Raw genomic sequence first — 19,990 nt, 5'->3', positions numbered from 1 at the left:
ATTCAATATGTCTTAGTAAAAAGTATTTAAGGAATAATATAAAACCAAGAAAATATAACTCAGGGAAAACAAACTTAAACGAAGACAATGAGAAATATTACTGTCTTAGAAATACACATCTATCAGCTATGTGTGGTGGTGCACGCTTGTAATTCCTCTGACTTAGGAGGCTGAGGCAGAGGACTACAAGTTGGAGACCAACCTCAGAAACTTAGTGGGACCCTATCTCAAAAAATAAAAAAAGGCTGAAATGTAGCTCAGCGGTGAAGTACCCCCAGGTTCAGTACCCAGTGCCCCCTAATAAGATGTAGATATGAAATATTTATAACATTTTAATACATATAAAGACTCACATATATAGACATATATCAAAGCAAACTGACCAAAGAAGATTCAGAAAAGTTTTCCTTCTCAAATTTAAAAGGCAATACAACACCTAAGCTTTCACATAAGCCTGACAAACCAACTATCCATGCCCCAGCTGACCTGAGCACATCTGATCAGCGCCACTTGCTCATCCTGCAGCACTGACCCGACACTGTCACCAGCCTCTGCTGCAGAACCAGGCGGGAGGAAGGGTTTCTGGCCAGAGGACCCACGTGATGATCATGTGCTGTGAATTAAAAGCTGGATTCCAGCCTCTTGGAATGCAAGACCTACTTAATTTTGGCAAAACAGATTTTCTGGCTCAAAAGAAAAGATGCATAAGAGATTGTTTCACTTCTCCAGGCAAATGATTCGGACAGACATGGAAAAGCTGCACAGACTCTCGGGAGTGGCTTTCAGCCTCAAACAGGAGGGAAATCGTTGATAATAATATTCAAATTATTGAATGGCAAGCAAGTTCAGTATAAGTTCAGTATAAGTTTTAAAAAAAAGTCTCTTTTCTTATATTTCTAGTATTTAGGGAAAATATTTTAAAATGCCAACACAAATAGCCAGGACTTCAAATTAAAAATCAACAAAGCTCCCAAATTCTGAATGTCTTTACCAAAACAAGTGGCAAGCAAAGTCACAAATGAGGACTTGATTCTTTGTTGTAGATAAAAAGTAACACTCACAAAATACTGCAAAGTTTACCTGTCATATGTGTGTCTCCAGCTCTGACTCTGGATCTGAACTTCCAACAAGACCTCTTTCCTCACTGTGATGTCTTAAGAGAGAACTGTGTAGCCCCCTGGCCATTCCCCATCCCAGCCCTACGCCCCTGCATGTGTACACCTGGGTATACATACATGTGCCCTGCTTTCCCTACCCACCCTTTAAAAATACATATATATATTTTTAATTGATACACAGTAATTTGCATATTTATGGGGAACAGCGTGGCACTACAGCACATATACACGATGTGTATTGATGAGATCAGGGTAACTGGCATGTCTACACCTTAGACAGCTATCATTTCTTTCTGCTGGGAACATTCAAAATCTTCTCTATTAGCTATTTTAAAATATTCCATTAATTGTTAACGAGTCACTCTGCTGTGCTACAGAACATCAGAAGTGCTTTCTCCTACCCGACTATACCCTGTGCTGTTAACCATCCTCTTCCCACATTCCTGGCTCCTCTTTCACCACCAGACCCCTTCTCACCCAGTCACCTCTCACCTCCTGACACTTCTGAAGCAGCCACCTCCTTCTGTTTCTACTGCACTTCCCCAGCCCAGGCCTCCACCCTCCGTCCCATGTAGTAGTGAAGTTTGAGACTAAAGACTCTGCTAGACTTAACTGGGTGGACCAGGGCGAGTTACTTGTCATCAAAATACTCAGTCCCCTGACCTACAAAAGGAGGATAATCACAACACCAGCCTCACAGGGCTGCTGGGGAAGGTAGATGAAATCATCAATGTAAAAGCTCCTGAAACTGCCTTCCAGCTGTTAAGTACTCAATAAATCTCAACAATACAATCACTCCTTTTGGGTGCCCAGCTGTTACAGTTTGGCCCCCAAAGGCTGTATGCTAAAGGCTGGGTCACCAGCCTGTGATATTCCTGGGAGGTGGTGGAACTCTTAAGAGGTGGGGCCTAGTGGAAGGGAGCTAGGTGACCTGGGAGTGCCCTTGGAGGGGATATTGGGACCCTAGCTCCTTCCTCTCCCTCTCTTTGCTTCCTGACTGCCATGAGCCGACAGCTTCCTCAGCTTCCTCGCATGGGGTCCCTTTGTTACATGGGCTGGCCACAGGCTCAAAGGAACAAGGTCAAGCAACTGTGGACACAATCCTCTGAAGCTGTGAGCCAAAATAAACCTTTCCTCCTTTTAAGTTGATATTCTCAGGTATCTTGTCACAGCTATGGAATGCAGACTAACACAACTCCTCTGGATGAGGCAACCCTCCTCCCTAGTACTCATAGCGCTTGCTGGTGACGTGTGTATCTGTCTCCCAACCCAACTGTAAGCTCCCTAAAGTCAAGGACTGAGGCTTTTTCCATGTATGAATGACTAATAAGACAATGAGTCATGAGTTTTAAGAGCTATATAATAATGATTCCATATGGTTATTAAGAGTTATACAATACTGAATGTGGTATTTAAGTCTTTAGAAATCATCAATGAGAAAAAGAAACATTAACAATACAGATTTAAGTTGGCAAGAAATTAATAATGAAAATTATCAATTGCCATATTTTGATGTGTAACATAATTTTATTTTTAAGTGACTCATAAATCTTCCCTTAGAAAGTTACTCACATGGCACTTCTTGATCTTAAAAAGCTTCACTTTGGCTACTCAGCAATTTATTTTCCATGGGTTTGCAAGCCAGAGATATTTGTTCCTCAAAACAAAGAAGCCACCCCATAGTTCCAGAACTGTGACTCAAGTCCTTTTCAGAGGAAGCTCTGAAAAAACATGGCTCCCTCCCACACTGACATTCAAGACTGTCCATTTATGAGAGAGACAAAGAGCACATCTCAAAACACTGAACCCGCTCATTTACCAGTGGGAAGAGGAGACTCCAATGTTTCCCTCTGGGGTTGAATTTTTAAAAATGAAAAGCAGTTCCGTGGTCTCTCTCTACGGGCTCTTGTTACAGGAAGACTACTCTTTCTCAAATAAATAAAAGAGAATGCCTTAGTTTTGGGAGGTGTACAGAAGTGAGAAAAGCAATTCTGATTTTATTTCAAATTTTTAAATGAAGCTTTTCCAACTCAAATTTCTCCTGGCCCAAGGGAAAGGGGCGGCCTACCTGGGCTCCGAAGACGCGCTGCATGGCCTGCAGCAGTTGGTTGGTGTAGTCGGTGAGGGTGCCGGCATCTTCTTCAAACACACTCAGTAAAGAGCGAGTCTGCAAGAGAGGGGGCCGAGTTGATTTCTCAGTGTCACAGTCACAAGGAGGCAGAAAACACGCAAGCACATGCACAAGTGGAAATGGGTGGGCAGGGCAGGGCCTGGGCCCGGCTTCACCTTCATCAGTAAAGCCAGCAGGAGCCGCCTCTCTACCCTTCCCACCGCAGGGCAGGGCAACAGTGCCTCCTGTCAGGGTCACAGAAGGAAAACCTGTTTTTAGAAAGATTGTGACTGGGGCTGGGGGCCTGGCTCGGGGCTAGAGTCCTTGCCTGGTGAGCTCGAGGCCCTGGGATCCACCGCAGCACCGCCAAGAATTCAGAATCAAGGGCTATTATCTGTCCTGACTTCAACCCCTACGACATGCCAGTCAAGTCCGTCCAACAAAGAGGGGTTAGGACAGACACACTCTCCTTTCAAGTCCATAAGGCCAGCGCCCCTCTGTGTGCCAGATGTGGCTGCAGGTACCACTGGAGCCTGACCCCCCCACAGCCAGCTGCTTGGGTCTGGGTTCTGGCAGCCTTGCAGAGTGTGTCGTCCGTCCCTCCTAAGATACTGCTGCAAGGTCCCTGTTTTTCATCATAGTTTATTCAGCCAACTCTCAAATTCATGGTTAGGAATTTCATGCTGCCTGGGCCCATTGGCGGTAGCTCTGGGCACAAAACTCAAACAGCAACAAGAAGGGCAGCTCCCTGCTTCCAGAAGTCACGCTCCCAGGAGCTCTGAGAACCACTGAGCTATGCCACTCGCTGGAGTGTGTTTCCGAGCATTTTCATGGTAGTGCCCGGCACACACTAAGCACTGCAATATTGTTTACGAAATATTTACATATAAAATGGTGCACGAACAGGTGTTAAGGCATCACTTAAGAGGTATATCTACTCATGGGACTCTTGTGAATGTGCCCAGCTCAGGAGGAATCTGAAATACTACACTAAGCAATAATGGGATTTCTACTTCAGAAAATAACTCATTAGGCAAAGAATAAAACGTAAGTTACAGAAATATCTTTAGAGGTGATACCAAAGTGCTTTACAAGAAACAATTTATTAAGATTCATTACTTCCCTGCAAATAAATTTCAATCCCTTCTTTTTCTAACCTATCAGTTGAGAGGTTAGCAAAGTGGCCTGGGTTGCCACTATGTCCTGTCAATCCTAGGACCTCCCCGCTGCCATGCACCCACCTACTAGGGCCTGAGCCACCACAGTGCTGCACTACTCCAGGGACCTGGGGCTGTGGGCTGCCTGCCACCCTCTAGCCTGAATGCAGCTGGGCCCAGACATCCCTGGGCCCAAAGGTCCCTCCATAAACAGAAGTGGAACCTCCTTTTGCTCTACAGACTCTGGGGCATCTCACAGCAATTCACTGAGGTCTTCCAGGATAAAAAAAAAAAAAAAAATTCCCTGCTCTGTGACCTACATACTCTCTTCGGTACTAATGCTTATCAATGGAAGCATCACAGGGCCATCATGCAGAGACTGTAAAGGAGTGTGTAAAGAGCTCTCGCGGAGAGTAAACTTCATCAGGGAACTCATTCGGTGCCTAGCTCATGTTAGAAGAGTTCTTCAAACTTAAAAATCAAACCCCGTGGTATGAAATACATTTCACACTAAGGCCTGAGCAGAGGTTTCACCACACAATATTTATCCACAGAATGCATACACTCTTTTTTTCCTATTTGTGAACAAAAGTCATGGTTGTGACCCACTGGACTTCCTGACAACCTGTAGGAAAAAACTCGGATTTGGAATTCTGTGTTACATTTCTTTAAGTTATAATTTTTATCTAAAAAACAAATATTGTCAAAGGACATTCTTCAGAACACACGCTGGGAGTCTGTCATTATTCAGTGGCCTGTGCCTGCCTCCTGCCTTCAGCCAGCATCTGTGCTGGGAACTGAGATTCAAGGTTGAGGAGCAATGACCCCCCACTCTACAGGGGATCCGAGTCAGCTGGGGCCCCTCAGAGGAGCTGTGACTCACTTGGGGTCCATCACTCCTGGGTCCACATCCAGGCTCTGGCACTAATTAGCAGAGTTAACAAGATAACTAATGTATGTGAAGTGTTCAGCAGGGCCGAATGAATACACAGTGATGGCAGAGGATGTTGATTATGAAGATAACGAACTTTCAAAAAAATGTCAGGCACTGGCATGTCACAAAGACAATGGCAGCAGCACTCATGAAGTTACTGTGGCATGCAGGCACATAAACCCCTAACAACCTGAAAAGTAGCTTATTTCTATTCTCCCGCTGTACATGTGCAAACACAAGCTCAGACAGGGTAAATAACTTGCCAGAGAGAACAGTGGAAAACTCAGGATTTGAATTCCATCCTTTCTGTACTACCCTATGCTCTCAGGAGCATCCACAGCCAGAGGAGGGGAAAAAAGCAAGCACCCTAAGGATATAGCCTCAGGTCTGTGTTATTCCCTTACCTTAGTAAAGAAATAGCTTGTGACCTAATTCAGCCATCCTAGACCTTCTCAATAGCATGTTATTGTGGAATGGCTCAATTTTAATGTCAGAATATTTTTAAAAAATTTTTTAAGGTTAAAAACAAAGTTCTATTCCCATCTTTTGGTGGAAGGAAAGATATTAACTAGTAGAATCATAAGTCTAAGTAAAATGGTGTTATAAATAAAAAGAGCCTCAGGGCCTGGGGCTGGGGCTCAGTGGTAGAGCACTTGCCTACCATGGGTGAGGCACAGGGTTCGATCCTCAGTGCCACATATCAATAAATAAAATAAAGGCCCATTGACAACTAAAAAATGTAAAAAATAAATAAATAAAAATAAAAAGAGCCTCAGGACAAAACCCCTCCACAATGAAGCCATACAAGGCCACCCAGGTTATGTTTGGAAGCATCTCATTGGCATAAAAAGAAAGACCTGATTTGGTTGGAGAGGGCTGTTCCCAGCTGGGCCACTCACAGCAAAATCTCAGAACTAAGTCTTTAATTTCTGTTTCAGTGATTCCAATTGCAAAATAATACAACAAACAGTGGGTTGGGATGGTGGCTCAGCCATAGAGTGCTTGCCTAGCCATGGGAGGCTCTGGGTTCGAGCCTCAGCACCACATAAAAATAAATAAATAAAGGTATTGTGTCCAACTACAACTAAAAAAAATTTAAAAATTTAAAAAAAAGGACAAAACATTCCCCCCCCCCCAAAAAAAAAAAAAGCAGGCAATAGTTCTTCTGTCTTGGAAATGTATGACTTATAGGATAAGGAAATGGCCCCTTGACAAAGTACAAGCATCCATGTCCCTATGTTTCACAGCAACATTCACACTGTCCTGGAACTGCTGTACACTTATCTGGCCCTGGAACATACTGTGAGCCGGTCGAGGGCAGTCACATGAATTTCATTTACATCACATTCCTAGCAGCAAGTGGTGGCTGGACAAATGGCCATGGAGTCCAACCTCTCATCCTGGAGATACGCTGCCTCTCATATAGCAGAGGTAAGCAGGGATAATACACTACACACACAGAATAGTTCTAAATACATCAGGCAGCACTGCCAACTAAAAAGGAGGAAATGAATACATGTGTCTAAGGTCAGACAACTTCTATTCAGCATTTCTTGGGTCACTCAGTTCAAACACAAAAGCTTTTGTGCAACCAGGTTACTTAAGCAACCTCACAGCTCTCCTACATAAACCAGAGGCAACAAACAGTAGCTGGTTTCTTAGGATTTTTTTCCTTTTAGTGAAACAAACTTCAGGTCACCAATAACAGAAAAGCCAGGTGCTAAGTAATTGGACTAACTTAAGCAATATCCCTTTAATATGCATACTGCCTAGGTTCCAATCCTGGCTCTGTCACTTTAGAGAGTACAATCTTGGGAAAGTTATATAACTTCTCTGCTCCTTAATCATTTTAAGAGAGACCTAGATTAAAAGACTGTTGGGAGGACTGAGTTAAGAGGGGTAAGGCATTTAGAACAGTGTCCACACATAACACACATGATCTAAGCTTTTGCTATTCTTTTTATTCTTTCCACATAAAATGAAAGAGCTGGATTACTCCTTCCACTTCCAAGTCTATGAATCTCCTTGGGAGTACAGCTGTACCAGGCACAAGCTGCATATAAAATACACAAAATATGCTCTAATGATTATTAAAGACCTTCTTAAAGGTAGCTTCCATTCTGTACAGCAACCACATCAAGAACCCTTAATAATACACTCCCTATATTAAAATGAACAGTAAATAGGAATCATAATGCCTCTAAACTTCTTTTTTCCACATAAAAGCTCAAAATCATAAACCCCATAGATAAGACAAGAGCTTAAAGCCTCTAGAGTGCCCTGAAGATCATCTCCTCTGTGTCTCTCATTCTGTAGAGGCTCTGCCGATGAGAAAAACTAGCCAGCCACAGGATGGGGATTAAGTGACTGCCCAAATCACATGGTAAGCTCAGTGTTAGAGCCAGAACTGCAACCCAGGTCTCCTGACTCATTTGCCAGTCTTCTTACTATTCCCTCATAGTGCTGCAAGTTCTTCAAGCCACTCAGTGTGTATTCATTTACGCGACAGCCAAAAATTCAGAATGTGATTTGTCAGTGAGGACAGCACAGGGAATGAGTACAGCTTCTTTAGACTGGCCTGCCCAGAGCCATGTCTGGTTAGGAAAGCAATGTACCTTTGCATCTCAGCGTCCCCAACTACAAAGCAAGTGGAGAACTCGGTTTCCAATGATCACTGGAAATTTCACATTAGGTTCCATTCCCATTCAATTGGTGGGAGGTTGGCGGAAATGCCTCCTATCATGGAGTCCAATTCAATTAAAAACACCAGAAGTGTAGAGTTGTATAAAAGAGATCTTTGAAAAATCAGTCAGTGGATGCTAACTTGCAAAAAAATAAAAGAAAAACCACAGCTTGCTTACAGTGCCCGACTTGCCTGCATAGGAAGGATCACAAAGAAATGCGCACAAAACACAGGTGCACACAGCCCTGTTTACTTATTCTCAGGGGTGGAGATGCAGAGAGCACTAGATAACTCTCTCAAAGAGTCATCCTGGGTGGTACAATTCACTCAGGAGAGAAAGGAAGGAACCCCCAAAGAGGGGAAACTGGGAGAAGAACGGCTTAATCTTGGCACTAGAAAATAAAGAAACTTAAATAACCCAGGGATGCAGAGCCAGGAAAGGAGATAAGAAGCAAGGGTAGGCCAGGTGGGAGGGTGTCAAATGAAGAACAAAAGCTCCCCAGAGAAAGACTATGAATTAGGAGCTCATGAACTAGAGTCATTTGCACTCATTTGCTATATTTACACACCAGTTTTCACCCCCAAGCTCAAAGGACTCGCATCTCAAGCGTGCTAATGAGGTTCCCTCGCCCGACAAATGGGGCAGGTGTTGTTCATTTTCTCTTCACAATGGAAAACAGTGCCAGAGAGGCTGGGAGAGGGATCCAGCCTCCCTGCTTCCCCTTCTGGACCCTAAACCCCCCGGTTCTGGTCACATCAGCAGGGGTACTCCGAATGTCAAGATGAACTTCTTTACTCTGAACCGCGAACTGTCTGATTTAAAAAACAAAACTTTACAAGCACCTTCTCATTTAATTCTCCTAACTACCCAGGAGACAGGTACACTCATTCTCTCTATTTGACAGAAGGCAGAAGGAAGGCACCAAAACGCGAACCGTCTGCCCCGGGCACCGTGCTAACAAGCGAAGGAGCCAGAGTTAGTCAGTCCCGGGAGGGGTCGCGACGCGGGGGCTCCTGGGGTCCCCGGCCCGCCCCCTCCTCAGGAGGCGCCCCTCCGCGGCCTCGCCCCTGCGGGCGCACGGGACCCATCGGCGGAGGTACCTGGGGGCTGTCCTGCAACGCCTCCTCCAGCAGGAGCTTGTCCACCGCGGGCATGGCTGGGCGAGGGCGGATGGAAGGACGCAGGGCGCGAGGCGGCAGCCGAGGTGCTCCGGGCTCAGGCTACTCAGCCAACTCTCAGCGCCCGCGGCAGCCCCGCGCGCGCCCACGCCTGGCCAGTGACCGCCGCCGCCTGCCAGCCCGCCCACCTCCCAGCCCAGCCCAGCCCAGCCCAGCCCAACCCCGCAAAGCCCCCAGCGGAGCCGATCAACAGGAAGTGTGGCGAGCGTCCGGCCGGCCGCCGGAAGTGTGGCTGCCGCGCTTCCGTCCGCGGGGAGCCGGGACCCTCGGGATCGGCCCTGCGGCTCTTCCATCGGTTAATGGGTTAGGGTTCCGCAGTCATGGCGGCGTGTGCCCCGTGCGCGTGCCAGTTGATGCCACAAAACCCAAAAGAGGAACCCCAGTGTGGGGAGATGAGGTTTTATCTACTTGTGGCTACTCAGAAACCCTCTTAGGTCGAAGGAGATAGTAGCTAACAGATTTTGCTGCAATTACTCTCACCACCACCAACCTCCCACCACCTTTTTTTTTGGTACTGTGGATTGAACCCAGGAGTGTTTTGTTTTTTTTTTTAAACCACCGAGCCTCATCCCCGCCCCTTTTATTTATTTTTTTATTTTGAGACAGGGTCTCTCTAAATTGCTGAGGCTAGTCTTGAACTTGTTATCCTCCTCCCTCAGCCTCCCAAGAGGCTGGGATTACAGGCATGCGCCAGTGCTCCCGGCCTCATCCCTTTTTTTAAACCGAAGGACAACCCTACAGTTCTCACACCAATTTTGCTCGATAAATCTCCTTGCCCTGAAACAGTTCTGAGAGCAGAGAGGTCAGCTAAGTTTAGGAAAAGCTGGATCACTATGACTCCTCTGTGACAGAGATAACTAGTCTTGGAAATCAGCTCTTTGGTTTAGGCCATGTAATTAGGTCTCGTTCTGCTGGTTTGTTATGTCTTTTTGGAGAATTTCATCAACAAATTTTTAGAATTGGAAGGAATAATCTAGTTCAGAGTTGTCATTTAGAGATGAGGAAACCGATTCCAGAGAATTAAATGATTTGGTTAGGATCATTAGAGTGAAGCTTGCCAAAGAAGATAAGGAAGCCACATGGGGTGGGGAAGGTTGGCAAAGGGATCTTACCGTCTCTTTTTGTCAAAGGCAAGGGTCTCATCTTTAGGAAGTTCCTTCTTTAGGAATCAGTAAGACTTATCCAGTAGAAAACATCACCAAAATCAACAGGAAGATTATGATGCCATACAAATTCTGTATTCTGCAGAAGCCACCTTGGTATGTTGAGAGACTCTGCATTGCCAACACCTCTGAAGGTCAGTGGCATGCTGCTGTCACTCCCTTGGTAATGGCCAAGCCTGTCCTGTGCTATTTTATGGCCTCCGTTGACCATCTTTCCCCCCATCATATTCTTTTTTCCCTGCAGATGGAATCATGACCGCACTTGTTTCTTCCTTTTCCTCTATTTCTACCATTCAATTAATTTTACCTCATATAATCTTCCAGATTCTCTCATGACCAAAATCCTCATCCTTAAGGCCATATTCGAGTTCTTCCTCCCTTCTGATTATAAGAACAGTGTGAGGATATGATTATGCCAATTATATCCTTTTCACTGGAAAATAGACATTAGATGGAGACAGTGCTGTTCAGAAGCTTTGAAAGGGCTCAGAAGTTCCCTTGGGGGTTGCCATAGTTTTCGTGAACCGTCTGATCTTCTAATTAAAATCACCTTTCCTTGAACATCAATATTCAAAGTTACTTAGATCGTATTCTTACAATATTCCAATCCTTTTTACTTTTCTACGTTTTATTGCTACATTATGAGCTAAACAGCCTTTGTGGGATTTCTTGGTACTTAAGTACCCATTATAACATTGCTTCTCTGGGAAACTGTATCCCAAATTCAAAGTGACTAAATTATAAAACAAATTCTGGGACTATAACACATTTATAAATTCTTTTCATTAATTATTTCATCCAGTCATTTGTGTAATAGATGAAAATGTTCAGTGCCAGCACTCGCACTCACTTTGCTGTCTTTATTATGAATTATGTAAGAGGAATCTTTAAGTAAACATGAAAAATTTTAAATGTTTCATAAAAAGTATCTGTCCCCATAATTTTTAAAGGTTTTACAAAACGTGTCTGTCCCCCACCTCCAACTGTATCTGAAATCCCTGGACAGATGGAAGGTTGGATACAGGAAGTACAAAGATGAAATTACTGTCTGGAGCCACCACCGTGACCTGTGGGAAGAGAGGATGAGCTCTGTGGACCATCGGGAAAATGGAATAGTAAGGCGCAAAAAGGTATCCAGGAGGCCCAAGTCGGAGAGGTGCTTCAAGAATGAGTGAGAGCAAAGACACCTGTTTTGAGCAGATTGTTCAGTCAGTAGGCCATGTGCACAGATCTTCTTTCTTCTGCCTTCGGTGACCATTCTCTTGCTTCATTTCAGACAAGCCCAATTACAGCCTGCAAATCCCAGCTTAGGATGACCGTGTGTGTGTGTGTGTGTGTGTGTGTGAGAGAGACAGAGAGAGACAGAGACTTTCATTCATTCTTTCTATAATTCTAGAATAACACCACCTCTATTTGTTTCCACCCCAACTTTCCAGCTAGAGTGTTTATTTCTGTACTTAAAGTGCCTTGTGCCTTATCCAACACATAAGCAGTTGCTTGAGAAATGCTTATTAATGTACCACAGATGTCATTATAACTAACACATGGTTAGTACTCCTCAGTTTGAAAAGTGTTTTCGTGAATTTCTTTCCATTTGATACCACGATGCTGGGGGTTTTCCTGTCACAGACTCACTTTTTAGCACCTCCTAAGCACCGGGCTCTCCTCCGGAAGCTCTGAATGTAGCCGGAAGCTCATAGAAGTCCCTGCCCTAATGGAGCTTATATTTAAATAGGGGAGAGAATAAAAAACAAAAACAAATTGATAAGTATATGATAATGTTTAGTAACAGGATAAAGGATTGTGGGAAATGGGGTAAGCAGGAAGAATTCTCTGAGGAGACCGACATTTGGGCTGAGAATTGAATAAAGCAAGTGAATAAACCAAGCCCTGAGGGAAGAGCAAGTGCAAAGACCCAGAGGCATCTCAGTGTGAGGATGAGCAGGAAGGCCAGCAGCCCTGGAGAAGAGTGAGCAGGGAAGAGTGGGAGGGTACAGGGGGAAGAGATGCCAGCTTCCAGGTCACAGAGGACCCTGTGTCCACCGGAAGGACTTTGGATGGTGTTCTGGGTATTGTAGAAAACTGCTCATTAAATATAAGCTGCTGAGTGGCGAGGTCTGATTTACACTTTTAAAGAATTTCTCTGGGTTCCAAGGGGTCTATTGCAATGATTCAAGCAAGAGATTATGAGGTCTGAGTCAAGGTCTGGGTTAGTGGTAGAAATGGTGAGAGGTGGTGAAAATTAAACCTGTCTTAAAAGCACACCTGACAAGCTACACTGGCCTAGGGGTGGGGGAAATAGAGCAATTGGGTGAAAGGCCCTGGGATTTACTGAGATAGGAAATGTTGGGGAGGGGCAGGTTGGTGGTGGTATCAACCATTCTGTTTGGGCCAGAGCACTCATGCCTTTTAAACCTCCAAGTGTAGGTGTCTGTGGTACTTGGGTGCACCACCGTGGAGTCCAGGGGGAGACTGATGCAGCATGTGGATGACATTTAATCCACCAGAGTAGATGGAATTTCTTAAGAATTGAATGCAGATAGGAAAGAGCAGAGATCAGAAGACTGAACACGTATAAGACCCAGCAGCTAATGAGGTAGGAGGAGGATTAGGAAACTCACATCCCATCCTAGAAGCTATATACAAAGGAAACACCATCCTAAAGACAGTCAAGGAAGTGTTCAAAAAAGAATTGACCCACAATGTCAAGGGCAGCAGAAAGGTCAGCTCAAGAGGAGGATTGGGGATGGACTTTGGGATTTGCTGTTGGTCTTTGGTGGTTGGTGAACCTAGTAAGAAACTTTGACAAGAACAGTTTCATTTGAAAGCCAGATGGTATGTGTTCAGGAGCAATCGAGGGAAGACAAAACTTACTTCAAGAGATTTTTCAATAAGGGGGTGATTGGAGGGGAATTAACTGCAGGGACGATGAGCAAAGGGGAAGTTTTTCCTTTGTTTGCTTGTTTTCAGCAAAGGGACGCTGCAGACTTTGGGCAAGTTGTTTTGTTTGGGGGATTAAGCATGGGCACTCCATCACTGATCTACATTCCCAACCATTTTTATTTTTTTCCTTGAGACAAGGTCTCCCTAAATTGCCCAGGATGGCCTCAAACTTTCAGTCCTCCTGCCTCCTGCCTCCACCTCTTGAGTACCTGGGATTCCAGATGTGCCTCACCATGCCTGGCCTTTCTGAGTCTTGCTTTATTTACTCTCCCTGAGATGAGAATAAAGACACCAATTACAAGCTGTTTCCATTGGCTGTCCCGCATCAATCAGAACTTTTTCAGCTGTAAATGACACCACCTCTTAGGTTTTTAAGAAAAAGAAAAGGCAGGGAGACTCTGAGGGGTGGAGAGACTATTTCTTAGATTATTTGAATATTGATGAGAACAAGCCCCTAGAGTGGGGGAGATTAGGCAATAAAGACAAGAAAGTGGCAACTCCAAGGCCAAAGTCCTTGAGTCACAAAAAGGAATGAGACCCAAATGGCAAGTGAGGGCGATGGCCTCAGGCAGAAGCAGGGACAGTGCATTCTGTGTGATACAAGTGACAGAGTGGGTAGATTAAATGAGGGAGGATGAAGAAGTTCTTTGCTGGGGCTCTTTTTCTCAGTAAGATAGGAAGCAAGGCCATCGCTCAAAAGAATGATGGTCAGATGTGTTGGAGGTCTCAGAGGCGAGGAGAGGGCGTGAAGTGTTAGAGTCTGTAAACAAGTCAAGATGGCACCTGGCAAATTGCCAGAGGGAGTGGTTTGTGAAGTAACACCAGTGAGCCGTTAAGTGTGGAGATTCCTTATTGGTTGACTGCTGTATCTAGTTTATGTTAATTAAGATAAGCTGTGTGAAATGTATATATGCCCCTCCGGTCCTACAATAAACGGCTCCCACTCCTGCTGTATCAATGTACACAAGTTGCTTGTCACCCCCCCCCCCCCCCCCCCCCCCCCCCCCCCCCCCCCCCCCCCCCCCCCCCCCCCCCCCCCCCCCCCCCCCCCCCCCCCCCCCCCCCCCCCCCCCCCCCCCCCCCCCCCCCCCCCCCCCCCCCCCCCCCCCCCCCCCCCCCCCCCCCCCCCCCCCCCCCCCCCCCCCCCCCCCCCCCCCCCCCCCCCCCCCCCCCCCCCCCCCCCCCCCCCCCCCCCCCCCCCCCCCCCCCCCCCCCCCCCCCCCCCCCCCCCCCCCCCCCCCCCCCCCCCCCCCCCCCCCCCCCCCCCCCCCCCCCCCCCCCCCCCCCCCCCCCCCCCCCCCCCCCCCCCCCCCCCCCCCCCCCCCCCCCCCCCCCCCCCCCCCCCCCCCCCCCCCCCCCCCCCCCCCCCCCCCCCCCCCCCCCCCCCCCCCCCCCCCCCCCCCCCCCCCCCCCCCCCCNCCCCCCCCCCCCCGTTATTTTGCTGCACAGGCAGGTAGGCAGCAGAACTGGGTCCCCATGGTACAGATGCTGCAGCCGAGGCTCAAATAGATGCTGTGATAGAGCCAAGAACCCCAAGGCCAGGACTGTCCGAGCACCCCAGAGAAGAGGGAAGGCTCCCCCATTAGAAGCCCGAGGCCCTTGACCTAGAGCCCCTCTCCCTTTACCTCCCAGCTGTCTCCGTAGTATCTGATCCACAACAGATGCTTCTAAAATGGTTGAATGATTGGGCCTCTTCCCCTACCCAGGACTCCTTCGACTGAGGCTGTGTGTTCGCCAACTGTCTTTCCATGTGCAACTCTGCAGCCAGTTGTGGAAACTGAGAGGGGAAATGGAAGCCCTCCAGGGATGAGTGGCATCCTTGAGCTCTGAGAAGCCACCATGGCAATCAGTGAAGGTGGGGACAAGGAGGGAGAGACCTTCTCAGATCCTGAGTGTTCATCTTATGATGGGGATTGTCACTCTGCTACTTAACACCCTTTGGTGATAACAATAGCAATAATTAATTACAAACATATTTATTGAGCTGTTACTATGTGCATTCTTATTTTACCTGTGTTAATGCTATGATTTGAATGTGTGCATTGCTCTGAAATTCACACATTGAAACTTAGTCCTGGATGCAGTAGTGTTCAGAGGTGAGCCCTTTAGGAGGGTCATTAGGGCAACTCCTCAAGGAAGTGAGGGCAGAGCCCTCATGAAGGGGCTTAGCCTCTTTAGGAAAGGAGGGAGTCTGTTTGTCCCCTTTGCCTGTCTGCTATGAGGGGACACAGAGAAGGAGCCATCCCTGAAGCAGAGACACAAAATCTGCTGGTGCCTTGATCTTGAACTTTGATCTTGATCTTGAACTTTGCAGCCACAAGAATTTTGAGAAATAAATGTCTATTATCTATACATCTCCCATTTTGTTATAGCAGCTGGAACAGACTAAGACTCTCCTGCAATCATATCCCAAACCTCAGTAGTTATTTGCTGTGGTAATGATTGTTTCAGAAACAAGGAAACTGAGACCCAGGAAGCTTAGAGAACTTGTTCACAGTTAGCCACTTCAGAGATGGGTTCCCACTAGGAGGTCTGTCCTGGGGTGTGTGTTCTTACCCACCCCCACCCCTTCAGAGGCTTCCCCTGGAGGCCCCTGTTGCTCATAGTATGACATCTGTGCTCCTCTGCAGGGCATGCAAGCCCCTGCGTGATCTAGCGCCTGGCTACCATGCTGTTGCTGTCTCCTGCCATGCCCCGCTGTACTCCTACCCTGTAGTCCTTGAAAATATGCTGTCCCCTAGCCTGTGTTTTTGTAGAGATCCTTTCCCTCAGACTCAAATCCTCACTCCCCGGGAGCCCCTTAACAGCACATCTTCTAAAACTGCTCAAGTGGCACTTCTGTGGTCAATGGAACCCAACCCAATGCACATAATGAAGCATGCACTTGGTTGCAAGCACTGAGCCAGCCACTACAGGTTCCATAATGTGACAGAGACTGGGGCTCCCTCTCTTCCAAGGAGCTTCCAACCCAGCAAGAGCAGCAAGTCAGGGATGTGCATGTTCAGGATTCTGGGTTCCTAAGCTAGAGGATTTGCAGGCTGAGGAGGACAAAAGAGCGGGAAGGAAGGCAGCCACCACCGAATGGGCAGCCTTGCTCTGAGCTGTCGCCACGTGCATTTGTGGCCCTGTCTGCTGCTAATGATGAGTCATTGCAAAAGGAAATAAAATACTCCTCTCGGTAGTGTTATATATTTAATATACTCTATATAAGTCTTTTGAGCAATGTTCCAAGAAGTTACAAGTGTTCCTAGAAAAATGCATCCGACAGTGGCGATTTCAACCAGACTCTGTGTAGTGCACTGCCTTTATTTATGCCATTGCAACTGGGTCTCGGTGACATTCACTGACTTTCCCAGGGTTCAGATGCTCCCTGCAGGAAGCAGTTCTTCATAAAAATTACTGAACTTTCTACTTATTATTTATTAAACAATTTTTACATATTGATAATAAATAAAAATATGATATTGGAGATATATTAAGAATAGCTGAATTCCTAAGACTTTTCAAAAATTCTGATTTCTTGTTCTCAAATCCCAAAGATTAGTGGGGACGTGTAGGATAAATAAGAGCTTCTCTAATTTGCTTTTGGTCAACTTCATCTGTCTTTCCTCTGTCCGCCTTACATGTTTTTATTGGCACTTATGCCCTGTCTTATTTATTTATGGGCCTATCTCTCTTGACCCATGTGGGAGCCCATAAATTACAATTAGGTCTTTATGTCAAGTACCTTCATTTTCTTAGTGCCACACTTTGAAACTGGCTTTTAATTGTCATTCAGAAAAAAAGATTTCTCAGTGAGTAGAGGCATTATATTAAGGTATTAGTTAGGATTTGATTTGGATAACCACTAATAAGAAAAACATATGTCTAAAACATGATAGAATTTTGTTTTTCTTTTATTTTCAAGAAACTCAGAGGTGCTGGGTGTGATAGTTTATGCCTATAATCCCAGCAGCTTGGGAGGCTGAGGCAGGAGGATCACGAGTTCAAAGCCAGCCTCAGCAATTTATCAAGGCCCTAAACAACTTAGCGAGACCCTGTCTCAAAATAAAAAATAAAAAAGGGCTGGGGATGTGGCTCAGTGGTGAATCGCCCCTGGTTTCAATCCATAGTACCAAAACCAAACAACAACAACAACAACAAAAAAAAAACCCACATCAGTCCAGGGCTAGATAGCCCTCCCTCCACAGTGTCAGTCAAGAATCCTTCTATACTGAGCTCTGGCTTCCCTTAGCAAAGTTGCTCCATGCCCAAGATGACGGCTGGTCTTCCAGTCATTTTTTTTTTAAACTTTTTATATTTCTTAGCAGTACCTTATATTTGTGCATAATGGTGGGATTTGTTATGTATTCATACATGCACGCAAGATGACAATACAATTTGACCAGTATCATTCCCTAGTATTTTCCCTCTCCCTCCCCTTCTAGTCATTAAGTCAGCATTCCAAACAGCAGCTTGAAGAAAGCAAGAGAATGACATGTTTCCACCAGAAACGGCACACACCACTCCTACTTACATCCCATCCCATACGCTAGAACTTAGTCATATGCCCACACACAGATACCAGGGAAGCTGGAAAGTTGGCCTTTTTCCAGGCTCAGGATGCCCAGGTAAGATTCAAGGGTTCTTATACCTTGCTGGAGGGGATGTAATATGGTATAGCTACTGTGAAAAATAGCTTGGAAATGCCTCAAAAAGTCAAACATAAAGTTATTATATGACTCCACAAATCCATTCCAGTATAGACCCAACAGAACTAAAAGCATCAGTCCACACAAAAACTTGAATGTGAATGTTTATAGCAGCATTATTCATAGTACCCTGAATGTCCATCAACCGATAGATAAGCAAGATAAGAGATGGCATTCCCAGACGGTGGAATATTTTTGACATTAATAAGAATGAAGTACTTACGCAGGCTCCGATGTGGATGAACTTGAACATGTGAATTTGAACATGATAAATCAAAGAATCCAGTCAAGAAAGTCCACATAAGACTCCAACTCTTTGAAATGTCCAGGGTGGGCAAGTACATAGAGACAGAAAGTAGACTAACCTTTGCCAGGAGCTAGCTTGAGCGGGGATGGAATGGGGAGTGATTTCTATTGGGGGGGGGCAGTGATAAAATGTTCCAAAATCAAATATCAGTGATGGTTGTACAATCCCTGAATCTGCTAAAAGCCATGGACTTGAACACTTTAAAATGGTGACTTCCCCAGCACTGCAAATAAGATAAAATAAATGATGAATGTTATGGCATGTGAATTACAGTTCAATAAAACAATAATAAATTAGTGTAAAAGATTGGGGCTCTACTATTGAAAAGAAAGAGGGGAAAATAACAATTTGGGGATAATGGTCTCTGTTAAAGACCCCTAGAATGAATTAATCAGAAAAGAATCTCTTCAGAATATTTTTGTGTTAATGGAATGGAAGGGGAAAAAAGAAGAGGATAAATGATAAAAATAATAGTCAAATGATGAATAAAGAAGCAGGCAGGCCTGAGTAAAGGTCCGCGAGAGTTGTTCTCAAGTTATAGAGGCTTGGGCTCTGTTTTTTATCACCTCCTTGGGACTCATGCTGGGAATTAAAACTTGATTTTCCATTTGAACTCATAAAACATGACAAAGTTTAGGAAAATAATGTTTCAGTCAAAGGTCACTGAATTTGAACTTCTGCAAAAATTAGCAACTCAGCCCTCTGCTACCAGTGCCTTTTAAAGTGGGAACAGTCGAAGCCTGGGAAGCACTCCAGAGAAAGCATGGGCTGGTCCCGATAAGTTTTGGTTATCAAGCAAGAACCTTAGAGTTGTAGCACAAATATCCCTAAATCTGAAAGCCTGAGTGTGCGGAATAGAGTGCTGATAATGATAAATGGCTTAGAGGAAAGTGCAGCATTGTAGGAAGGCCATTGACTTGGAGCCTGACAGACCTGAGTTTGAGCCCCGGCATTGCAGGATGCTGGCCATAAGACTTTGGGCAAGTTATATATCTTTTCTGAACCTCAGTTCACTTCTCTGAGGTATGAATATGCTAATTCCTACCATATCCTATTTCCAAAGGCAGCTAACTGTGTGTCGGTATTAATCAGGCTTTTTCAGTTGCCAAAGACAAAAGAGAGCTGGAGCAGGAGAATCCTAAATTCGAGGCCAGCCTGGACACCTTGGTGAGACTCTGTCTCAAAAACTGAAATGGGCTGAGGATGTAGTTCAGGGGTAAAGCACTCCTGAGTTCAATCCCTGGTTCTGCTAAACCCAGCTCCTACTAGATTAAGGAAAATACAAAAGATCTGGAAGGAGGGAGTTGGATTTCTTGGATTGCATGAGGAGACAGGGCACAAAGGAAGTCAAGAATGGTCTGGAACTAGAGACCCAAAGCCCCAGGGCTCCCTTTCTACCTCTCATCCAAACATTTCCCTGAAGGTTGGCTTCATTCTCCCAGATGCAGGTCTTAGAGTGGCTAGAACCATGTCACCTGGGGGCTGCTGACTCACATCCGATACAAGAGAGAAAAATTGAAAAATACATGCTGGGTGTGCTTCCCATGCCTATAGTACCAGATGCTCCAGAGGCTGAGGCAGGAGGATCGTTTGAGCCTCCAGTTTGAGACCTCATCTGGAGGTGGGGCTGGAGGTGTGGATAGAAAATATTAAAAGTCCTTGAAAAGGGCTCTGATTGTCCCATCTTTAGACACAGAGGTGCCCG

At 45.7% G+C, this 19,990-nt stretch overlaps 1 protein-coding gene across 8 annotated transcripts in view; it reads right to left on the bottom strand.

Annotated features, from left to right (window-relative positions):
• Window positions 1-9,326, bottom strand: part of Appl2 (adaptor protein, phosphotyrosine interacting with PH domain and leucine zipper 2) — a 60,883-nt gene extending 51,557 nt beyond the window's left edge. For 2 of the 8 annotated variants that reach the window (XR_007347423.1, XR_007347424.1), the window contains exons 1-2: window positions 9,104-9,326; window positions 3,187-3,285 (exon numbers count right to left, since the gene is read on the bottom strand). Coding sequence is in view for 4 of the 8 variants with exons in the window: in XM_048802779.1 (XP_048658736.1) it covers window positions 3,187-3,285; window positions 9,104-9,157 (153 nt within the window). In the remaining 4 variants the exon portion in view is untranslated. Of the gene's footprint in view, window positions 1-486; window positions 1,109-3,186; window positions 3,286-9,103 lie in introns of those variants that run through there. The other 6 variants (XR_007347419.1, XM_048802776.1, XM_048802779.1 and 3 more) reach the window with 5 other exon arrangements.
• Window positions 9,327-19,990: the final 10,664 nt, after the last annotated feature.

Source organism: Marmota marmota, unplaced genomic scaffold (genome assembly GCF_001458135.2).
Source record: "Marmota marmota marmota unplaced genomic scaffold, marMar, whole genome shotgun sequence".
Lineage (NCBI taxonomy): Eukaryota > Metazoa > Chordata > Mammalia > Rodentia > Sciuridae > Marmota > Marmota marmota.
The sequence above is the reverse complement of the archived record's forward strand: the minus strand, read 5'-3'. Positions and strand labels throughout refer to the sequence as shown.